We start from the raw sequence: 23,411 nt of genomic DNA, 5'->3' as shown, positions 1-23,411 counted from the left end.
TAGACTGTGTGAGCAGTGGAATACTACTTTGTTCTTTGAGAGGAGTGGGACAGATTGTGTGTAGGATGCTCCTCATTTCCAGTCACTACAATAAATAGTTGAAGTCCTGGAGAAGAAAATGGTTCAGCTGTACCTGGGATGATACTGGGTGATGAGGGATGTGCTCTTTTGCAGCTGTTTGGTGTGACTGGTTGAAGGATAAGATTCTGTGTGTAGGGGAGGGAGGAGGGGGGGGGGGAGGGAGGAGGGGATTAGACCTTCAGTATAATGAGTAAGAGATTGCCCATTACTGCAGATGCAATGTCTACAAGTGGCCAGACTATACAGAAGTAAGTTTTGGTGTGGAAGGCATTGCAGCTATCAAAATGTAGGCACTGTTGATGGCTAGTGGGCCTGATATGGACAGCGTTTTGGTTGAAACCATCAGAGAGGTGGAAGTGAAGATCCAAAAAAGTGGCACACTTAGCTGAGGAGGACCAGGTGAAGTGGGAGAGAGAGAAGGTGTTGATGTGATTCGTGTTGTAGGAATGTTGATAGGTGTATTGACCCTGTTTCCTGATCAAGAATATATAAAAAATGAACCTGAACTAAACAAGAGGTTTGGGACTTTGGGTGGCTAAAGTGCGCATCATATATCTTGGCGGCCGAGTTTAGGTTCGTTCTGCGCATCTGACGTCACAAAACACAGTCATCCAATGAACAGAGCGACGTTGCCAGATCTCGACAGCAGTGCAGAGCACGGACGAGTGTCTTCAGTTTTAGAAACGTTCAGTCATAAATAAAGTAATAGAACAAAAGCAATGTCTTGGTAGCAGACTTTCTTTTACAGAAAGTTTGGAAAAAAGCATTCTTTATAGCAATTGCTTCATATTCTATTAATTAATTAAACCAAACAAGCAATAAGACTCCTAATTCAGGCGATAGCAAGGAAAGGTGTTTGTTACAATCTCACGAACTGCTTTTTCGCAATAAAGAACAGCGGTAATTGTTTATTTCCTATTGTACTTCGATGAAGCGTGAGTAATTCATAGTCACACCAACAGTGTTTATAAGTAGTTGCGTGAGGTGTTAGAGTCCTTATGGAGTTACACTGTTTGATGAGCTCAGGTAGCGGAACGGTTAAGGTGTTGGGCTGCCAAGTGAAAGGTTATGAGTTCAAACCTTGTGCGGTGCTTAATATTTTCTTTATTTAAAAACAATATTGGAGTGCCTTACTTCACGAATTTTATTCGTTTGAATGAAATTTCTAGTGATTTGCCTCTTCATTAACTTTTTTGCTGTTGCAGACACATGCTCCCCACATTCTGCGCTGTGCGCGATTTTGTCATCACTGCACTTCTCGCCTGTGCAGACACGTGGTGTTCCCACTGCTTTGACACACTTATCATTCGATTTCACAAAAACTATTTGGCCAAAAAATTTGATTTTTACACGTCTTCTTGCCTGATACCTTCCCCCCATAAATGACTTAATTTTGTTTTGATGTGCAGCATTAAATGTAGTAAACCATTGCACGAAATTTTGAAGAGTTTGCAGAGGTAAAAGTCCATAGCGTATACTTTCCGTATGGTCGATTTTAGTTGCCATAATGTTGAGAATGAAATTTGGACAAGATACCTAAATTTCATATAATATTTACTGTATAACAATATCTCATTTAATTTAAGTACCACATAGGTGTCGTATGTAATATTGAGAAATATTCTGTCTTTCGCGACTGTAATAAAAGTTTTATATACACACGGCGCGTTTGGCTTTCTTTTAAAGCACTTCCATTGGTGAAAGGTATGGCACATACACAATGGTATTCATGTTCTATTTCTTGTTTTTGTTCCACAGTCGCAGTTTTACCAATGGTATTGAAATATATCCCTCTTCTGCAACTGTAATACGCGACTTATTTAGACCAGACGCGTTTCTCTCTTTTGAAGCATCATAAGAGGACTGTATTTTGTGTCCTCCATTGCCAAGTCACCTTTCATAGTTTTGTGCTGCGGTAGCACAATATTCAACGTTTGTGTTGGCTCATCAGTGTTTTAGCAAATAAATGCTGTTTGTGTGTGCCACACACAAAATTATATTTGACATAGCTCTGAGCACTTCACTGACAGACGGTATATTCAAGTCCTAATGTTTTTGTAAGTCCACAGTTTTGTTTAATGTATTTTGTCTACTTCCTTTTGATTGATTGAAGTGCTTTAAAATAAAGCCAAACGTGCCCAGTGTAAGTAAAACTTTTGTTACAGTCGCGAAAGGTGGAATATTTCTCAATATTACATACGACACTTATGTGGTACTTAAATTAAATGAAATATATAGGTATCTTGTCCACATTTCATTCTCAACATTGTGGCAACTAAAATCGACCATACGGAAAGTATACTCTATGGACTTTTACCTCTGCAAACTCTTCAAAATTTCGTGCAAAGGTTTACTATATTTAATGCTGCATAATAACTGCGTTGAACATCGAAACAAAATTAAGTCATTTATGGGGGGAAGGTATCAGTCAAGAAGATAGGTAAAAATCTAATTTTTGAGCGAAATAGTTTTTGTGGAATCGAATGATAAAGAGTGTCAAAGCAGTCAGAACACAATGTGTCTGCTCAGGCGAGCAGTACAGTGACAAAATCGCGCACAGCGCGGAATACGGGGAGCACGTCTTTGTAGCAGCGAAAGGGTTAATGCGGCCGTGGTGGCTTTACTTCATGAACTGCGCACTCCCCCCTACACGTAAGCTTGCGAACTACGCTATACTATGGCTCTGCTCCTATTGGCGGGTGCGTCGTGTGCAACTGGCAACGCAGCAATCTCCAGTGTCTGGGCGGGCATGCGCGAGCCGCCAAGATAAAAGAATTGAACTATAGTAAGGCTTCCTCTAGATGGCTCATACACAGAATGGCACAGAAAAGTGCCGTGCTTAAGCCTATGGTAGTGCTGTAGATTTGTTTGTAGATCCTTGATTCAAAAGAGAAGTCTGAGTAACTAGTTCGATGTATAAGGAATGAGGTGGTGGGATTGGAGTCAGACAGGTGTTGGGAGAAGTAGTGTTCAATAGTGGTTTGGCCATGAGGATGGGGGATGTTGTCAACAGTGACATGCAGAAATCCTGGTGTCAATAATGTGAGGTCAGTGAAGGAAGTGGCTTGTTATTCAATACAGCAGGCTAGCCTGTGGGAATTCATTGGAGGCACCTTCTGTCAGATAATCACTGTGTTTCATCACAACAGATAAGAATTCTTTGTGTGCAGAGAGGATTATAAAACTGTTATCTGTCTTATGGTTCAGGATGGCTATTCTGTACTCCACTGAGAGATTTATATTCCTGGGAAAGTGCCTGGGAAAGAAGTGTGAGGCAAAGTTGGAGATAATGAATTCCTGGAAGATAATCAGGCAGTGATTAGGTGGGAGTGGGGAATAGTCATAGTTGGACAGCAGTTTGAAATGGGAGGGGCCAGACTCAGTGTTCAATTTTGGTAGGCTTTTGTTAAAGGGACCGGTGGCAAACACATGTTCCTGCTGTAGGAATTTAAAAAAAAATCCTGACTGGTTGGGAGGCCATTTAGTTTCACTTTTGTATTTTTCTTGACTAATTTGAAAACTGGGGCTTCTGTAGATAATGTTTCCCAGTGCAAAGTTAAACTAAATTAAGTTTCTTGCAGAAAAGGTCCTATGAATTTTTTTTCTAGGACAGATAGTTTCCAAAATGTATTAATACTGAACCAATATCCATTATTTTGACAATGTTTTATTAGGCAATGTTTCAGTCACATCATCTTCAGACCTGTTTCACATCGCAGAGGACGGAAAAATCACAGATTGCTGAAAATAATGTTTTAATGGTATAAAATATATTTTTACTGTTAAATGAAGTGGGTTAAGAAGAAGTAATAAATTTGTGTACCACATCTAGGTGCAGTAGAGCCATATTAAGGGATGTAATAGGCTGTGTTGTGGGGATGCAATAGGCTGCAAGGGGTGAGGGTTGGAACAGTTGGCATAGATGCCTGAGGGATGGTAGATTGCCAGATTGTGGTCATGCACTGCCCACCTTCATAGGTGTAGAAACTGAAGAGGGAGCAGTTGATTTCCCACTCTCTCTGCTCAACTATGTCACAAGAAGCAAGTACTGGGTGTTTCACAAAGTTGTTCTGACCCTTCTGTACTATGCATTGTGCAGAAATGCCACTCTGTTTATTTTCCACAAAGTGCATTAACAATACATGGAATACAGGTATGTGTTACTATCAATACTAACACAAGAAACACATATGGACAGATTCTACATAAATCTCTGCACACTGTTCTGACATGTTAGGGGAAATTTACTCTTAGTCATCTTGTATGGTGACTGTAGCATTTTTCCAGGAAAGACCATTTCCCCCACACTGAGCACTGCTTGCTTCTCAGTTTAGAGACAGACTATACCTCCCCAGAATTTTCTGTCCAGTTCTGTTATGAGAGCAGATAAAATAACTTTGCTGAGCTAGTGCTTATTTGCAGCCAGTTGGCTGTGTTAGCTCTCCATTGAAACTTATATATGGTTGCTAAAAGACAGCTATTTTCAAAACTGTTATATAATTAGAGTTATTTTCAGTTTATTGGCTACTTTTTTTTGCAGTTGTTAAATTATACAAAAAGCTCAACAGCTGGAGCTGTCAGCTGCCTACCACACTGAAAAGCCCATCCCAAGTGTAAAACACAGTCAATACATATTTCATTTCTCCATTATCAATGGGTGGAATACTTTTCACAGCATAAGGATTATCAAATGCATCACCCTCTCCTCACCCCTCCCCAATACCTTCAGAAGAACAAGGCTTAAACTGTTGCCCTCTGCAATGGAAGTAGGTCACCTAGCTTTTATATAAATTCAGATATTTAAAAACAAGTTAAGCAATGCATTACAGCAGAATTGTGTTCTAGAACTGAATATGACCAGTCCTGTTTCATCAGACATATTCACACCTATCTAGAAAGTGTGGCAAGTGGCTCCACTTAGTGCAGCCCACTCTACAAATGATAGTATTTCCTAAATGAAAGAGGTTTCTGCAATCTACCAGAAACACAGTTAAGAGTGAGAGAAGTACACTAATTCACCATCAAGTAGTTACACCACAGTGTTAATGACAGACAGTAGCCAGGTGCCAAATTTACCAATCCAATCCCTTTTTGACCAACACTCCACAGATCACCAAAAAAATCATATTTACAAATTAAACGCTTCTCAGCCATCATATAGAGGAATGAATTTTACACAAAAGTTCATTTAAAAACTGCAAATAAGTAGTCAATTAATAAACTGAAAATAACTCCTCTACACAAACCCTACACAAACCCTTGCGGTGGGTGAAATGGCCTTTCCTGGAAGAATGCTGGAACTGTTATACAGGATGATAAAGAAACAATTTCCTCTCTAGATGTGTAGAACGATGTGCAGAGATTTACATACATTCTGTTCACATATGTTTCTTGCATTAGTGTTGTAACTCATATCTGTACTCCATGTGTATCAATTAACTTTGTGAAAATAAACATCCCTCCCCACACCTTTCAGATATTTATGCAGCACTGTTTCACCAGTGAATCGTAAGGAGGGCCTTGGAAAGACCCTGTTACAGCCTCAGAACAGAATTATCCATTCATACAGCTCTACAGGTATTGCATTTGTATATGGCAATGGATATTTAAAATTTGTTCTTAACCCACTTCATCTGACAATAAACTTTAATTTTAAACCATTAAAATACAATTTTTAATGAATGTGATTTTTCATCTCCTGCAAAGCTGAAACTATTACTCTTAGAGATGAAATGAAAGGGACCTTTTTTGTAGGACAGTTTATGTAATTTAATTTTGTACTGGGTAACATTTTTGTTGGGAGCCATGGGTTTTGAGTTATTTAAGAAGAACATAAAAAAGTAAAATATAAATGCTCCTCCATCCCCACACTCACATCCCAACACCCTGGACTTCTAATATGTTGTTCATGGCACTCTGTCCTACCACTGTATAAAAACCTGCGACTATATGAATTTTTCTCCTGTTTCACCTATTTGGTCTTTGCTGTTTGCGGTAAAAGGGAGAGTAGATCTTTGACAAATCCTGCAAGATTTACCTTGGGTTTGGGGCTAAAGATGACGCCTTTTGATGGGACTTAAACTTCTGTAGAATTAAGGTTTTTGGTGGATAGGTTAACAACATTGTTTGGGGTTGTTTAAGTTCTGGGTTGTGAAATGTTCTGAGGGAGTTTTGGGGGATGTTGCCAATGGAGAAAAGATCAGCAAGGCAGGGCATAGACTCTATGGGGAATTAATATGGGGTTCACTGGGGTTTAGGAATATGGGGGTTCACTGGGGTTTTGGAAGATAATGATGGGCAATGAGCAGTGTTATGAGGTGGAAATGGGATGTCAGTAAATTGGAAAATTTTTTGAGGTGGTGTCTCAATTGCTTTTTCATAATTCTCTCATAGGAGCCAAGCTGTACCTTGCACACAGTTGTAAAATGGTGAGAAGTTCAGAGACAAAAATTTAAGTGTCATAAATTTGCACAGGGTAGAGTAGCATGGAGAGCTGCATCAAACCAGTCACTGGACTGAAGAGCACAACAACAACAATTTTGAATTTAATACTGGAGTATTCTGGACAATTATCAACAGTAATTTGGGCTTAATGATTTCCTCATAAAAGTTACTTACTCAAATTTCTGACTCTGGCTGATGATTAGTGTCCACATTTATTCAACTATGATATTGTTACATTTTAAAATACTCTTTTTAATTGTTTCCGAGTGACAAATAAGAATAACTTTTTCAGATCAGCCTGAATTACAGCTAACCAATAAAATAAGTATTTTTTAGAGATCCCCCACTCCCCTGGAAACAATAGTCTCCTTAAACAACAATGATTTATTGGGGAAGTACCAGTAAAATAAGCCTGTTTTCTCAACACTGAAGACATCTTTTATAACATATTGCTCAAGTACTGAAGCCAACATATACTGCAATGAATCTGTAGCTATAGTTGGTGAGCTTCTTTATTCCTTTTCTTTATACATTCCAATCCAGCATGACTTTGCATAAAATTCAATACCTTTTTGCTGTGCTAATTCTTCAACATTTTCCAGCTATAAATATTTGGATATAGGAGCATTCTGGAACCAAGTTTGTTTTGGCCAAACAAGTAACATAGCCTCTACATCTTCATGTTCAGTCATTTCCCACATTTTCTGTGTGTCTCAAACATACTACACTAAAACATTGTTCTATTTTGATCCATATTTTAATTATTGTTGACTGTGCAAAGTTATCAATGCCATACTATTTACAAACTTCCATTACTGAACTTTGTTTCATAAACCATAAACTACCTAAGCAGCTCCATCTTCATTTTAAATGAAATAGCAATCTGTTTTCTTCTTGTTTTTTGTGCATTAAAAGGTGAATTTACAATACCATATTTAAAAACAAAACACACAAAATTTTTTTGATGTATAATTCACTGATTTTGACATGTAATTAAGTGACTTGTCAGGGTGCCTGAGTCTGTGCAGCACAAAATTTTACTTGTAAAACCAAATTTTTAATTGCATTAATATCATCACTTATCTCCAAGATTATGAAAAAGTTGTTCATAGTGAAAAGTTACAGCACAGGATTAAAACAAAACTCGAAATAAGGATATGTTGATTTTTTGGGGGGTTGGGGGGGGGGGGGGGGGAATATCTGGCTCTTCTTCTCCTGTACCTAACCATAAATCAGACTCAAATAGTTTTGTATTACTAATAAAAACTGTTTTATTTGCTCAAACCACAAGCATATTAATCAATGGCTCAAATTCAGCATGTCACGCACAGCTTTTATGGTAGATTAATGCATTTACAACTGGTTCACAGAGAACAGTTTAAGTCTTACTCACATTTGAGATAATTAAAAGTGACTTGCTGGTATCAGAAATAAATTTGAATAATAATAAGCTAAATTAAGTACTATGTCTAAATGTCTCCTGGGTATAAAAGTTCTTTTTCACAGTTATTTCATCTGTCACATGTTCTACATCCCTGAAGGTTCTCCTTTGGATGGAATTTACAAAACATGATTAATGTATTAATAATTCAATAAAATAACATCTAGTTTGAAGGAATGAATGAGGATCTATGTGCAAGAGTATACACCCTCCCCTCCCTCCCTCTTAAAAAAAAAAAAAAAAAAAAAAAAAAAAAAAAAAAAAAAAAAAAAATATATATATATATATATATATATATATATATATATATATATATATATATATATATTCAGACAAGCATTACAACAATTGCAAGGGTTTATTCACAAATGTTATCAAAGACCAAAGACAAAACCAAAAGTGCAAAATAATAACATAATACTACATACACACACTATACTCAGATGTATCCTACATTTTCTATCATTGTGACAAGTACTGCAGGATGATTATATATAAGCAGCTAGAAACAAGTTATAGACTCACGTTAATAGTGACCATTCTGCTTGGTTGACTCACGTTGACAGCAACATGGCTTCTCTCAAATTGTACAACTGGTCTGTCCTCCACATCAACTATCTTCACATGAAGTTTAGAGACAATTCCTAACTCAGCTGCACCTGCAAAACTGTATTTGGTATGACTTCACGAATAGCACACCAGACAAAATAATCACACAGTTTTGTTTTCAAAAGTAAAGTAGCTGTAACATAGTATTTAATGTCATATATTGATAATATTTCAATAACAAGATATGTAGAAAACTTTCTAGGTAATCTATAGTTCCCTCACAATCTGCTAAGATAATTAAAATTACAGCAGTTTCCCTAAAATTAGTTTTGAAGGTTTACTAAATCTATTGATCTACATTTTCCTCCCCTACATTTGTAGATGACATTAGATGTTTCAAATTAAATTATGGAAAAACTTAATATTTCTCAAATGATCATTGGATTCTCCTGTGGAAATCTGTTTGCATGTGGCTGTACATAGAATATTGATATGTAAGATGTGTGGTTAGTCAGAGCTGGACTGAATCCGCATACTGGGTTAATAATTTCAGATCTGGTACACTGGCTGTTATGTGTGTGTTAGCAGAATGTCTCCACAGATATTTAGACAGATGCTGTGAAGTGATTCGAGAATTTCTATGTAAATTCTACAACCACTTAGCCTTCTACTGTCTCAAACACATGATATTATAGAGTGTGGGATGGTAGAATCCTACCTACTGCATGTCACATGTTTGTGTGTGCAGGTTTAAAATCAGTCATGGGAAGAAAGTAGATGCAGTGGTCAGATGGCACTGACAAGTACATGTCGGGCAATCTATAGAGGTTTTAGTGAGTGTGTTGGAAAGAACCGTGGAGTTTATAGGCTGCTCTGTGCTTATTGTGTCATAGGCTATTGTTATGTGAAACAAGAACAGTTGAAAAAGTTCTCTTGTAGACTCCTGACTCAGCCTTGGAAGAGGCAAGACGTATTTTCTGATTCATTTCAAGAAAGTCATGGTAATCAAGCAAACTTTCATTTAACTGCAGCTCATTTTGTTTCTAATGTTTGACAATATGAAGTACTTACAGAAAGTTACATATGTCTGTTGAAAGTGTGACTTATATTGTGTATGAAAGTCAAATACATCATTAACTGACGAAAAGGAAAGTTTGTATGTCTACTTTCACACTTTCATTCGTCACAACACGTTAGAGTGCTGCTCGAGCGTTTGGGATCGCTATCAGGTTGGATTGAGGGAGGACATAGAAGCAATTCAGAGGCAGGCTGCTAGATTTGTTACTGGTAGGTTTGATCATCATGCGAGTGTTATGGAAATGCTTCAGGAACTCGGATGGGAGTCTCTAGAGGAAAGGAGGCATTCTTTTCATGAATCGCTAGTGAGGGAATTTATAGAACCAGCATTTGAGGCTGACTGCAGTACAATTTTACTGCCACCAACTTACATTTCATGGAAAGACCACAAAGATAAGATAAGAGAGATTAGGGCTTGTACAGAGTCATATAGGCAGTCATTTTTCTCTCGTTCTGTTTGGGGGTGGAACAGGGAGAGAAGATGCTAGTTGTGGTACGAGGTACCCTCCCCACACACCGGATGGTGGATTGCGGAGTATGTATGTGGATGTAGATGTAGAACATGGCAACCTGTGTGAATTGACTGAGAAAACAGGAATTTTAAGTAAAAAATGAGAAAATAAGCTGTTATGTGTTGCATAGCAACCAAACATAATAAGACAAAGGGTCAACTCCGAGACATTGGAATATGTTCAAGTATCCAATGGAGCAAAATTTGAATAAAAGAACGGTGAAGACATGAAAAATTCACAACAATAAAAACAGCAAATAAGATTTTGACATATTTGTCTAAGAAGAAATAAGCATAGAATGTTTCAACTAAGAAGATCCAATGTGGGGAGTATACAGCTCTCACACACATCGAGGGGGTGCATACGTGGAAACCAACATACATCCAGTGCCGCTGGCACCAGCTGCTGTTCACCAGTGTTGACCTGCCTGCACATCCGATCACGTATGCAATGAGAATCCTATGCTGGGTGAGCATGAAACAAAACTTTCTTACTTCAGTATGAAGTGGTACCAGATACTGTTGAGTGAACTTTTGTTGTGTAATTAGCATATTTGAAGTTAGTTTTAAATGCTTATAAGAGCTAAAGCATATAAAAGTATGGAAAATCTACAACAGGTTGGGGAAACTCAGCCTGACTGGGCTGAGTTGGTAAATTTAATCAAAGTTCAGAGTGTGACTCTAAGTTTAGTAAATTCTCAGATACCCAGAGTGAAGCTTTAAATCCCCAGAGTGAAGCTTTAAATGCTCTGAGGAAAACTGTCAATATTCAAACATTAAATTTAGGTTTGTTAAGCGCCAAAGTAGACTCTCAAAGTAAAGAATTGAGTAATCCATGCGAAGGCATGGGTGCTTTGAAGACCAAATTTGATGCTACAAGTACTAAAGTAGAGAATTTAAAAATAGATTTAAAGAACGAGTTGACAAATTCTTTAATCACTCATATAAATCATATGTTAGAATGACAATTTGCAAGATTTATCAAAACAGTTAGAACTGGACATTGCGAAAAAATGTAATAGTGTAGAATCGGAACTTATTGAAAAGTTAGGATCCTTCAAAAAAGTGTTCAGTATTAAGGATAATGATGTAAGGCATGGGGTGTATACTTTGCAAGAGAGTGTATATAAGCAGAATTAGTTAATACCAGTCATTCAATCACAAATTACAGGATCAATACATGGTTAGATAATGCAGGAAGAAATTTCAAAGAGAAAGTAGCTAACTCTGATATTATCAATGTAATTAGTTTGGAGGAACAATTTGGGGAAATTATAGATCAAAAAGTTATCGAGAGTATAACATCTTGGAATGTATCGCCTATTCCTTCTTCTGAACTTAATGATACCAGGAAGGGTATGGATGACCTGTGGAAAGAGATTAAGCTTATCCAGGATAAAGTAGAAAAAAAAGTATATTCACCTAATGTTGTACGAACTAGTGAAGCTGTGACTAATTTACATTGGGGAGCTAATTCAGGGTTATCCAGTCAATTCCCTAAATTTAACCTGGATGTAGATGTACATCTGACCCATTTCTTAAAAAGGTGTAACCAAGCATTACCAAAAAATTGGGAAGATTATAAGAAGATCAAATTTGCTGTGGGGCATCTCATAGGGGAAGCCACAGAATGGGGTACAGTAAATACTGAGAATTTTTCCTCTTGGAAAGACTATCAAAAGAAATTTAGAGAAAATTACTGGTCTGCCAGTGCACAAGAAAAGTTAACATCAGATCCATGGGTCCCGGGTGGAGTCATCTACCTCCAGGGACATTAACATTCTGAATTAACGGGTGGAGTGATGATCATCAGATCCCAAGTTGTTTTTGGTGTTTTTCCAAATAGTTTCCTGCACTGAATTCCTTTAAAATCTTGAACTATTCTGTCATCTATCCCCCAGGGACATTAACATGCTGCGTTAACGGGCGGAGTGACAACCATTGGATCCTGCGTTGCTTTCGGTGTTTCATCCAAATAGTTTCCTGCACTGAATTCCTTTAAGATCTAGAACTATCCTGTAATCTTACTAAAAAAAACTGGATATGGCTATAATATAGAGACTGACTTAAGAGAATCACAGAAACAAAGTGATATCTAGATGAAACAAAATAAATAGAGTATTATATTTGTAGAAAATGTAATATGATATGACTGATTGAACAATTGTTGTACCGAAGTGTGTAGCTTTTCTATTTTGTATAGAGTATTTTATACCTTTTATGAGATGTGATAGCCGGCCGCGGTGGTCTCGCGGTTCTAGGCGCGCAGTCCGGAACCGTGCGACTGCTACGGTCGCAGGTTCGAATCCTGCCTCGGGCATGGATGTGTGTGATGTCCTTAGGTTAGTTAGGTTTAAGTAGTTCTAAGTTCTAGGGGACTGATGACCACAGCAGTTGAGTCCCATAGTGCTCAGAGCCATTTGAGATGTGATATAGATGGGAGGGTTTGTATAAATTTTGAAAGGGGTGGGTATTGAGCTAAAAGCTTGATTTGCAAGAACAAATAAATCATGACTAACACAAAACACACATCGCACCTTTCAAACAACCCTCACAAACAAGTGTTGCCTGTTTCTTCTTCATTTGCTGTTTCCATAGGGTTGCGAGGTTTCCTTTGGGGACCTCAAAGGGTGAAAGTGGGACAAGTCCCTTCTGTAGGAGATGATTTAACAGCAAACCTCCTCTGGCATCTCACTCATGTACCTGAGAGGTAGGAATCCTGGGGAAGGGGGCTGGGAAGGGTTTCCTGTCTTTGAGGCTATCTTCTTTCTCTTCTTTGATCCTAGCAACCGCATCTGTTTTTTCCTTTCTTACTTCTCATCTTGGGGACCTGTCTATCTTTTCCCTCTTTGCATATTCATAAACTTCTATCGCTGAAGTCCTTCCTTATTTCCGTGGTTACTAATAACCTATGGTACATCTTATCTTTAGATAAGAAGGCTGAAGCCTCAGACAGCATGAACACACATCCACATATACACAAATATACACTTCTACGCAAATACTAAATTATATAAGACAAAGCCTGTCATGATGTGAGAACCGCCAGGTGTTGTAGGGGAAAAGGTGTGTACATAAGGAATTATCCGCACATATATAGAGAGTTATGATGGTTCTACATCGAATATACATAGCAGAGGTGCCCATACATAATGAACAACTATAAAATAGTAATGAGTAATGGATAAATAAGAAAAAGGCATGAGCAATGTCAGTGCAATAAAAACTCTGATGAATTGAAGGATAGTGGGACATAAGTAATATCTACAGACATAATACCAATTGAAAGTATAGAAGTTGATAAGTAGAGGGGGACTCTAGGGAGTAAATGATATATAAAAGAATGAATGCGAAGTTTAAGATAGATTTGTAACTTTACCAGAAGATACTTAATTATGGTATACATAGAAATGTACAGTAGGGTAATGATCCATGAGGCCTACTCAGGGGGACATACCTGGAAATCACTAAGTATAAAGGGCAGATAATACCTATGTGGAGATAGGAAGATCTGTAGCCTAAAAAATAGAGATGTTTTGTAAGGGGTGTACCTAGCAGAATGTAAAGATGAAGTGCTCTCATAAGATCAACCCACAAGCAAAGAATAGCTGCTGATCCTGGGAGAAGGGGACAGTATCATGACAAAAGTCGCAAATTTTATAGGAATAATTCTGGAAAGGGTAAATTCTATGAATGACTAGCATTAGTATGTTTCGTGGAAGTAAATGAGTGTCAAAAGAACACTTTCATTTCACCCAGAGTTCCTCCAAGCTACAACTAATGAAAATAGTACATATTAGGAAAAAGGGAGTACAAAAATAAAAGAATAGAAAATGGATTACTCATGTGTCATAAACACTTGAAGTATACGATTGAAAAAGGAAATAAAGAAAAGAAAAAGTGTCCTCACAATACCTAAATATTAGTAAAGCTGACTAAAGCCATGAGTAAATGCTCATGTCTTAATAACAAAGTAAAATAAGAAAAGAATAGAGAAACAATACTAGAAAGATTGTTGTTATGGAAAGAAGAGACATGTATATAAACATATGTAAGACATGTACTGTTAAGATACGAAATTTTATTATGAGTGATATTATTTGCATAATGATTATGTATAAAATATCACGTGTTCGATCAGAGGGGAGGGCATATGTAATGATTTGAGAATTTCTGTGTAAATTCTAGAACCACTCAGCCCTCTACAATCTTGAACACACAATATTCTAGATATGAGTGTGGGATGATAGAATCCTACCTACTGTATGTCACATGTTTGTGTGTGCAAGTTTAAAATCAGTTGCAGGAAGAAAGTAGATGTGGCGGTCACACTGCACCGACAAGTACCTGTCGGGCAATCCATAGAGATGTTTGTGAGTGTTTCAGGAAGAACCATGGAGTTTATAGGCTGGTTCAAATGGCTCTGAGCACTATGGGACTTAACATCTGAGATCATCAGTCCCTTAGACTTAGAACTACTTAAAACTAACTAAGCTAACGACATCACACACATGGTAGCCCGAGGCAGGATTTGAATCTGTGACTGTAGCAGCAGCACTGTTCCAGACTGAAGTGCCTAGAACTGCTCAGCCACAGCGGCTGGCAGTTTATGGGCCGCTCTGTGCTTATTGTGTCATTGACTACTGTTATGTGAAACAAGAACAGCTGAAAAAGTGCTCTTGTAGGCTCTTGACTCAGCCTTGGTAGAGGAAAGTCGTATTTTCTGATTCATTTTAAGAAAGTCACGGTAGTCAAGCCAACTTTCTTTTAACCATAACAAATTTTGTTTTTAATGTTCAACGGTATGAGGTACTTACAGAAAGTTACATATGTATGTTGAAAGTGTGAATTATATTGTGCAGGAAAGTAAATTACATCATTAACTGACAAAAAAGAAAGTTTGTATGTCTACTCATTTTATAAGTAGAAAGAGGCTTAAAAGTTCCTGTACCTAGCACTATTCAATGGAGAAGAAGTCAAGAGTTTTCCAGCAGCTGACTATCCTGTAAGGAAGAGGGGCTGCAAAATTCCAAGTAAGTCACCTCTTAAAGAAGTGGAATGTTGTTTGGAGAAATAAATCAGTATAACCCACACCCACATTCACACTTTAAGTCATCAGAATGTTAGAGCTGGAGTTTTCACAATACCAAATTTGTAAACAGCTGAAATGTTGTGGGCTTAAAATGAATGAGTGCAGACTTGACAGATAAATTAATTGAAATTCCAATATACAATAATAAACAATGCCCATCTGGTCCCCAATACTGAGAAGTAACAGCTGATTATGTGCATGTGTATTTGCTAGCACTGAAGAAAAACTTTACCAAAAACCCTTACAAGTTACAATTATTTTCTACATTACTTTGTGACACTCACTGCCCTGTTATTTGGTAGAAAGGATATTTTGGAATAAAAACAAAATGTCTCATCTAGGATTAATAATTGCTCAAGAAGGAGCTATTCAATAGCAATGAAATACTTATTTATCATACTGACACTGAAAAGTGTGACTAAAACTGAATGCTGAAAGTCTTCATGCCTTTTTTGTCACCATTGCACAATATTACATGTTCTGTGTTGTATTGTCATGCAGATGTAAAATTTAGTGTAAAGCAACATTTATCCATAAAACAAACACATTTAAAATGTATAGGAAATGTATCAGAGCTGGCTCCACTTCCAGCTGTTGTTTACAAAAGGTTCTCCACTGGTGATGATGATGATCATGATGATGTTTGGTTTGTGGGGCATTCAACTACCCAGTCATCAACACCCGTAAGGAGTCCCAATTTTTTCACAGTCCATTCTAGCTACTGTCACAAATGATGAGGATGATGATGAAATGATGAGGAAAACACAAACACCCAGTCCCCGGGCAGAGAAAAATCCCCAACCCAGCCGCAAATCGAACCCGGGACCCCATGAGCCAGAGTTAGCAATGCCAGCCACTAGACCACGAGCTGTGGATGTTCTTCACTGGCAATACTGTACATGCAATGTCATTTCCATTTTCAAGAAGAACATTAAGACCAATCCACAAAATGCTGTTTTTATTTAATTAAAAGAAATACACTGTTAATATCTTCCAATACAGACAGCCTTATCTCTGACCACAATAGAAATGCTTGAGATTCAGGCAGAAGCTTTACTTTTACATATGTGAAAGCAGCAGCCCCATAAGATTCGTAGTACATGTGTAAAAGGCAATATTCAGATCTATAAAATCATAGTGTTAGTAGCATCCAACATTCTGTAAAGTCACTGCATGTTATGATAAGAGGCACATGATGTATCACCAGGACCTGCCCAAGAGGTTATTTATAAATTTCACTAGGGAACTTCCATGGACCAGAGATCAAGACACTCCATTTCCTTAATATTTAGTGAATACAGTGAACTGAGATAACAAGGATGAAGTGATATTCTCTTCACTGTGCAAAAGGCTTGAAAATATTGGTCTTGTCTTGTGTGTGGGCCCATATGGAAACAGCAGCTGTAGCCAATATCCATTTTGTAATATGTGCTCATGCTCTTACAGTAACCAATGACATTCATGGCAGATCAATAATACCCCTATAAAGGAATGTTTATATATCAGGGGAGGACAGATAGCACTGGTCTGATGTCAGCCAACACTAAATTAAACAATGCTCCCACAGTATTATAAACATCCTTAAAAGAACAAACTTGTCTCCCTGGTATGTAGGATGTATGAGGCAGGGGAAATACTCTCAGACTTATAGAAGAAAGTAATAATTCCAATACTACGGATTGCACATGCTGATTGGTGTGAATATCACCAAACTGTAAGTTTAATAGGTCATGGTTTAATAAACTGATGTGAATTACTTAAAGAAGGATTGAAAGAATGACAGAAGTCAATATAATGGAAGATCAGTTTGGGTTCCAAAACAGTGAAGAAATAAGTAACTCTACAAGTTATCTTAGAAGCTAGATTAAAGAGGGGAAACCTATATTGTAGCATTTGTAGATTTACAGAAAGTTTATGGCAATGTTTAAAATTATAAAAGTAGCAATGATAAAATAGAGGAAATAAAATATTGTCTACAATTTGTACAGAAACCAGAATGCTGTTATATGGATTAATCACATTAAATGGGCACAGCAGTTGACAAGCAAGTGATATGTGGTTGTAGCCCATTCCCAATGTTATCCAGTCTGTACATTGAACACACAGTGAAGAAAACCCAGAGAAGTTCAGAAAGGGAACTAAAGTTCAGGGATCCTGTGAAAGGCTGGGAAGATGAGTTGAACTGAGTAGATAGTCTTGAAAAGGGTTATAAGATAAACGAGAACAATAGTAACATGAAGAGTAATCAAATTAAACTGGTAGGTACTAAGGGAATAAAATTAGGAAATAAGACAAGTAGTAGATGAGTTTTGCTATTTGAAGAGCAAAGTAACTGACAATGGTAAAAACAGATAGAACATAAAAAAACAGACAGATAGTGGCAAGAAAACTGGGAGAACTCACTAACATCTAAATTAAATTAAACTTATCTGGAGTGTAGGTTTATACAGAACTGAAACTTGGATGACAAGCAGTGTAGACAAAAACAGGACTTAAACATTTGAAATGTGTTGCTACAGGAGAAGACTGAAGACTAGATGGGTAGACTGGATAACTGGTATAGAGGTACTGAACAATCTATTCAGAAGAAAATAAATTTAATGGCACAACTTGACTAAAAGAAAGGATCAGTTGGTAAGACACAACATGAGACATTCTGGAACAGTTAACTGGGTGACATAGGGCAGTTTTGGTGTAAAAATTGTAGAAGAACTCCAAAACGTGACCTCAGTAAGCAGATTCAAGTGGACATAAGTTGGACTAGTGTTTCAGCAGCTATGAAGAGACATGAACAGCACAAAGTATCATTGTGAGCTGCATCAAACTAGTCTTTGGACTGAAAAGCATCACAACAAGAACATCATAAATATCAGAACTTTACAGAAGTAACCTAAGGTGCCCACTTCTGCCTGTTAATGTACAGTTTGACTTTTTCCACATGCCTCTAGTCTCATTGTTACTGATTATCAGTAATGCAATTCATTATGTAGTAAATATATTGTGAGGCTGTTGTGAGCATTCTTAATGACTTAAATAGTTGCTACAAGAGGTTTGAGGATTCATACAACATTCTGTCCAAATTGTTCGTAGTTATATAGTCAATGCTCCACATCTTGCTAATTTAAGCATGGTAAGATAGCATTTTATCATTTTCTGTTACTAAAATCAAACAAAGAGAAGTTGTGGTGTCTTAGGTTATCTATGATACATGCCTTCCACTTCAAAAATAGAGAACATTATTTTTTACTATTGATCCATCCCATCTTTGTACAGGTAGCACTAAGTATCTACAGTTGGACAACTTGTCTGGCAAAGTAGTTATTTTTTTACAGCCAGTGCTTAGAGTTATGAAAAAAATTCCCTGCAATACCAGTTAAATATGAAACTGAGAACTTGCTGACTCTAGTGCCATTCCAGCATGGTTATCAAAATCCTTACAACAGTTCCTGAGGTTAGCTCTTGCATAGAGGCAGAAAAATGGGAAGGGGCTTTATAATGTGTGTGGAAGAAGAACATACATTGACCAAAAAATCCCAATGTCAAAAAATAATTAATGTGTAGTAATGAAATTTTGGGAACACATTTGTCTAGGTAACATACTTCAGTGATTAACGCTGCAAGAAAACAGGTTAATATAAGTACAAGACAAGCCACTACAAGTATGAAACACTGCTACATTAATAACTGATGTAACTGCCAAAATGTTAAATACAAGCATGTAAATGTGCATGCAGTGCATTATACAGTTGTGGGATGGCAGTTTGTGGAATGGAGGTTCATGCCCATTGCACTTGGTCGGTCATTACAGGGATGGTTAATGCTGTTTGTGGATGACTCTGGAGTTGTCATCCAATGATGCCCCATATGACATAGATTGGTGACAAATCTGGTGATTGAGCAGGCCAAGAGAACATGTAGACACTTTATAGAGCATGTTGGGTTATGGGGCTGGTATGTGGGCAAGCATTATCCTGTTAGAAAATACCACCTGGAATACTGTTCATAAATGGGAGCACAACACATCAAATCACCAGACTGACATACACATTTACAGTCATGGTAGATTTAATAACCATGAGAGAGTTCCTGCTGTCATATGAAACTGCACTTTAGACCATAACTTTAGGTGCAGGCCAAGTGTGTCTGGCACGCAAACAGACTGGTTGCAGGCCCTCAACTGTCGTCCTTCTAACTAATGTGTTGCCATCACTGGCACAGAGGCAGAACCAGCTTCCATCAGGAAACATAACAGACCTTTATCCTGTCCTCCAATGAACACTTGCTTGACACCACTGAAGCTGCAAATGGTGGTCAGCAGAATGCACACTATATAGCATCTGGTTCAGGGCTCTCCTTGAAGTAACTGATTTGTAACAGTTCAATGCACCAGAGCCACATGCAGGACATGATGGCCTTCCCTCTCAGTAGTGTCACGTGGCTGTCTGGGGCCTGGTCTTCTTGTGATGCCACATTCCTGTGACAGCTGCTGCCAACAATCATGTACAGTGGCTACATTCCTGCCAAGTCTTTCTGCAGTATCACGAAAGGAACATCCAGCTCTTGATAGCCCTATTACACAACCACATACAAACTCAGTGAGGTGCTGACAATGGCATCTTTGTTGCCTTAAAGACATTCTTGACTAACATCAACTCAATATGTCCAGTCTCGGAGGTGACTAATGTTCATGACCATTACAGTGTGTATTTAAGTCAAACCTGATTTGCAATTTCATAGTGGTTCTACTAGTGCCACTCTTATGTGACTGTCATGAAACTGGAATACAAATCATCTTCCTGCTGTGGAAACATGCCCACCAATTTTCATTTGTGTCAAACAATTCCTTGGTGCTGCAGATTTTTTCAACAGCATATGTATAGATACATAGCTTGTGGTAATAATAATTTCATGTGGCTCAGTATAGATACATAGCTTGTGGTAATAATAATTTCATGTGGCTCAGTGGCCTGGTGCAAGTCTTTCAATTAGACATCACTAGTTATCCTACTGGGAAATGGGCACTACAGTTTAATGCAGAGTATGAACTTCATTTTGTTTCTGGCAAACCTCACATGACTGAGAAGTGAATGATGGTTTAAAAGGCAGAGTGAAAAATCTGTAGTCCACCCAGGATTTCATCCCACAAGCTTTCAGTTTCCGGACATGCACTTTAGTGCTGTACCACCAGGCCCAACACACAATTTGGTCAAGCTTTGCTGCTCTCTGGTGTTGCCGTGTCTGTACTTCAAGGTTGCAGTGACATTCTTTCCAAAGTGGGAAGTGGCAATAGTTCAGTCAGTTTACAAGAAATATTGATAAATTATATGCACCCACTTTCTTCATGAATCAGTCTATCTATTAGTCAAAATTGGATCAAAATCACTGCAATAGTTCCTGACATCAGCTTGAACATTCAGACAGAAAGCATTGCAGGAACTTTTAATTTCTATAGATATTAGCAACATGATTTTGCATGGGTAGCACTGAGTATCTACAGCTGGAAGACTTGGCTGGCGCAGTCATGATTTTGTTTACAGGTCACTGCATAGAATTGTGATTAAAATGTAAAAAACAAAGTTAGGTAACTAAATATTGCCAGTTTCATATAAATTAAACTATTTAACAAGCACACACCTCTTGCAGGCATACTGTGGTGCCTGAAGGTGTGAGCAGACAGCCTGATTCAACTCACTAACAATTAGAGCTCTGCACAAAGGCACTGTGTCTCTGCAGCCTCACATTTGTCAACAGGATGGTCACAACAGTTTGCCGTAAGTATCAAAATCCCTATTGTAGATCCTGTGAGTAGCTATCACATATAGGCAGAAGAACATTCAGCCAATTTGCACAAAATATTTATAAATTATGTACACAGAACTTCCTCATATCTTTATAACATGTGTAGTTGTTGTTGTGGTCTTCAGTACGAAGACTGGTTTGATGCAGCTCTCCATGCTAGTCTATCCTGTGCAAACCTCCTCATCTCTGACTAAAATTGCGACCTACATCCTTCTGAATCTGCTTACTGTAGTCATTTCTTGGTCCCTCTCTATGATTTTTATGCTCCATCTTTCCCTCCAGTACAAAATTGGTGATCCCTTGATGTCTCAGAATATGTTTTACCAACTGATCCCTTCTTCTAGTCACATTGTGTCACAAATTTCCTTTCTCCCCAATTCTATTCAGTATTCCCCATTAGTTACATGATCTATCCATCTAATCTTCAGCATTCTTCTGTAGCACCACATTTCAAAAGCTTCTTGTCTAAACTTCTTTACCGTTCATGTTTCATTTCCATACATGGATACATTCCATAAAAATACTTTCAGAACAGACTTCCTGACACTTAAATCTATACTCAATGTTAACAAATTTCTGTTCTTCAGAAACAATTTTCTTGCCATTGCCAGTTTACATTTTACATCCTCTCTACTTCAACCATCACCAGTTATTTTGATGCCCAAATAGAAAAACTCATCTACTACTTTATGTGCTGTATTTCCTAATATAAATCCTTTAGGATCACCTGATTTAATTCAACTACATTTCATTATCCTTGTTTTACTTTTGTTGGTGTTCATCTTATGTCCTCCTTTCAAGACACCACCCATTCCATTCAGCTGCTCTTCCAAGTCCTTTGCTGTCTCTGACAAAATTACAATGTCACTGGCAAACCTCAAAGTTTCCATTTCTTCTCCCTGGATTTTAATTCCTACTCCTAATTTTTGTTTTGTTTCCTTTACTGCTTGCTCAATATACAGACAGAATAACATTGGTGATAGGCTACAACCCTATCTTACTCCATTCCCAACTACTGCTTCCCTTTCTTGCCCCTCAACTATTACAACTATCATCTGGTTTCTATACAAATTGGACATAGCCTTTCGCTCCCTGTATTTTACTCCTGACATCTTTAGAATTTGAAAGAGAGTATTCCTGTCAACCTGTCAAAAGTTTTCTCTAAGTCTACAAATTCTATAAATGTAGATTTGTCTTTCCTTATTCTATCTTCTATAAGAAGTTGTAGGATCAGTATTTACTTTCATTTTCCTACATTTCTCCAGAATCCAAAATAATCTTCCAGAAGGTTGGTTTCTACCATTTTATCCATTCTACAGTAAAGAATTTGTGTTAGTATTGTGCACCTTTTTTTTTTCTTTGGTCATCAGTCTCCTGACTGGTTTGATGCGGCCCGCCACGAATTCCTTTCCTGTGCTAACCTCTTCATCTCAGAGTAGCACTTGCAACCTACGTACTCAATTATTTGCTTGACGTATTCCAATCTCTGTCTTCCTCTACAGTTTTTGCCCTCTACAGCTCCCTCAAGTACCATGGAAATCATTCCCTCATGTCTTAGCAGATGTCCTATCATCCTGTCCCTTCTCCTTATCAGTGTTTTCCACATATTCCTTTCCACTCCGATTCTGCGTAGAACCTCCTCATTCCTTACCTTATCAGTCCACCTAATTTTCAACATTCATCTACACCACCACATCTCAAATGCACCTAAGATGTATTAAACTGATAGTTCAGGAATTTTAACATCTGTCAGCACCTGCTATCTTTGGGACTGGAATTATTATATTCTTCTTGAAGTTTGAGGTATTTCTCCTGTTTCGTACATTTTGCTCACCAGATGGAAGAGTTTTGTCATGGCTAGCTCTCCCAAGCCTATTAGCAGTCTAGCAAAACATGGTCTAATCCTGGGGCTTGTTTTAGTTTAGGTCTTGCAGTGCTCTGTCAAATTCTTCATGCAATATCATATGCCCCATCTCGTCTTCATATATGTCCTCTTCCGTTTCCATAATATTGCTCTCAAGTACATCTCCATTGTATAGATCTTCTATATACTCCTTCTATCTTTCTGTTTTCCCTTTGTTACTTAGGACTGGCTTTCCATCTGAGGTCTTGATATTCATACAGGTGATTCTTTTTTCTCAAAAGATATCTTTAATTTTCCTGTAGACAGCATCTGTCTGTTCTCTAGTGATACATGCTTTGAAGTCCTTTCATTTGTCCTCTATCCATTCCTGCTAAGCCACTTTACGCTTCCTGTCAATCTCATTTTTAGATTTTTGTATTCCGTTTTGCCTATTTTGTTCACTGCATTTTTATATTTTCTCCTTTAATCAATTAAATTCAGTATCTCTTAAGTTACCCATGGATTTCTACTAGGTCTCATCATGCTGCCTTCACTATTTCATCCCTCAAAGCTA

At 37.7% G+C, this 23,411-nt stretch overlaps 1 protein-coding gene across 1 annotated transcript in view; it reads right to left on the bottom strand.

Annotated features, from left to right (window-relative positions):
* The window catches only part of LOC124790149 (extracellular matrix organizing protein FRAS1-like), a 210,898-nt gene that overhangs the window by 126,215 nt on the left and 61,272 nt on the right, over nucleotides 1-23,411 (bottom strand). Inside the window, exon 6 of the mRNA XM_047257744.1 lies at nucleotides 8,492-8,625. Within this exon, the coding sequence (XP_047113700.1) occupies nucleotides 8,492-8,625 (134 nt within the window). The remainder of the gene's footprint in view (nucleotides 1-8,491; nucleotides 8,626-23,411) is intronic.

Source organism: Schistocerca piceifrons, chromosome 1, assembly GCF_021461385.2.
Source record: "Schistocerca piceifrons isolate TAMUIC-IGC-003096 chromosome 1, iqSchPice1.1, whole genome shotgun sequence".
NCBI lineage: Eukaryota > Metazoa > Arthropoda > Insecta > Orthoptera > Acrididae > Schistocerca > Schistocerca piceifrons.
The sequence above is the reverse complement of the archived record's forward strand: the minus strand, read 5'-3'. Positions and strand labels throughout refer to the sequence as shown.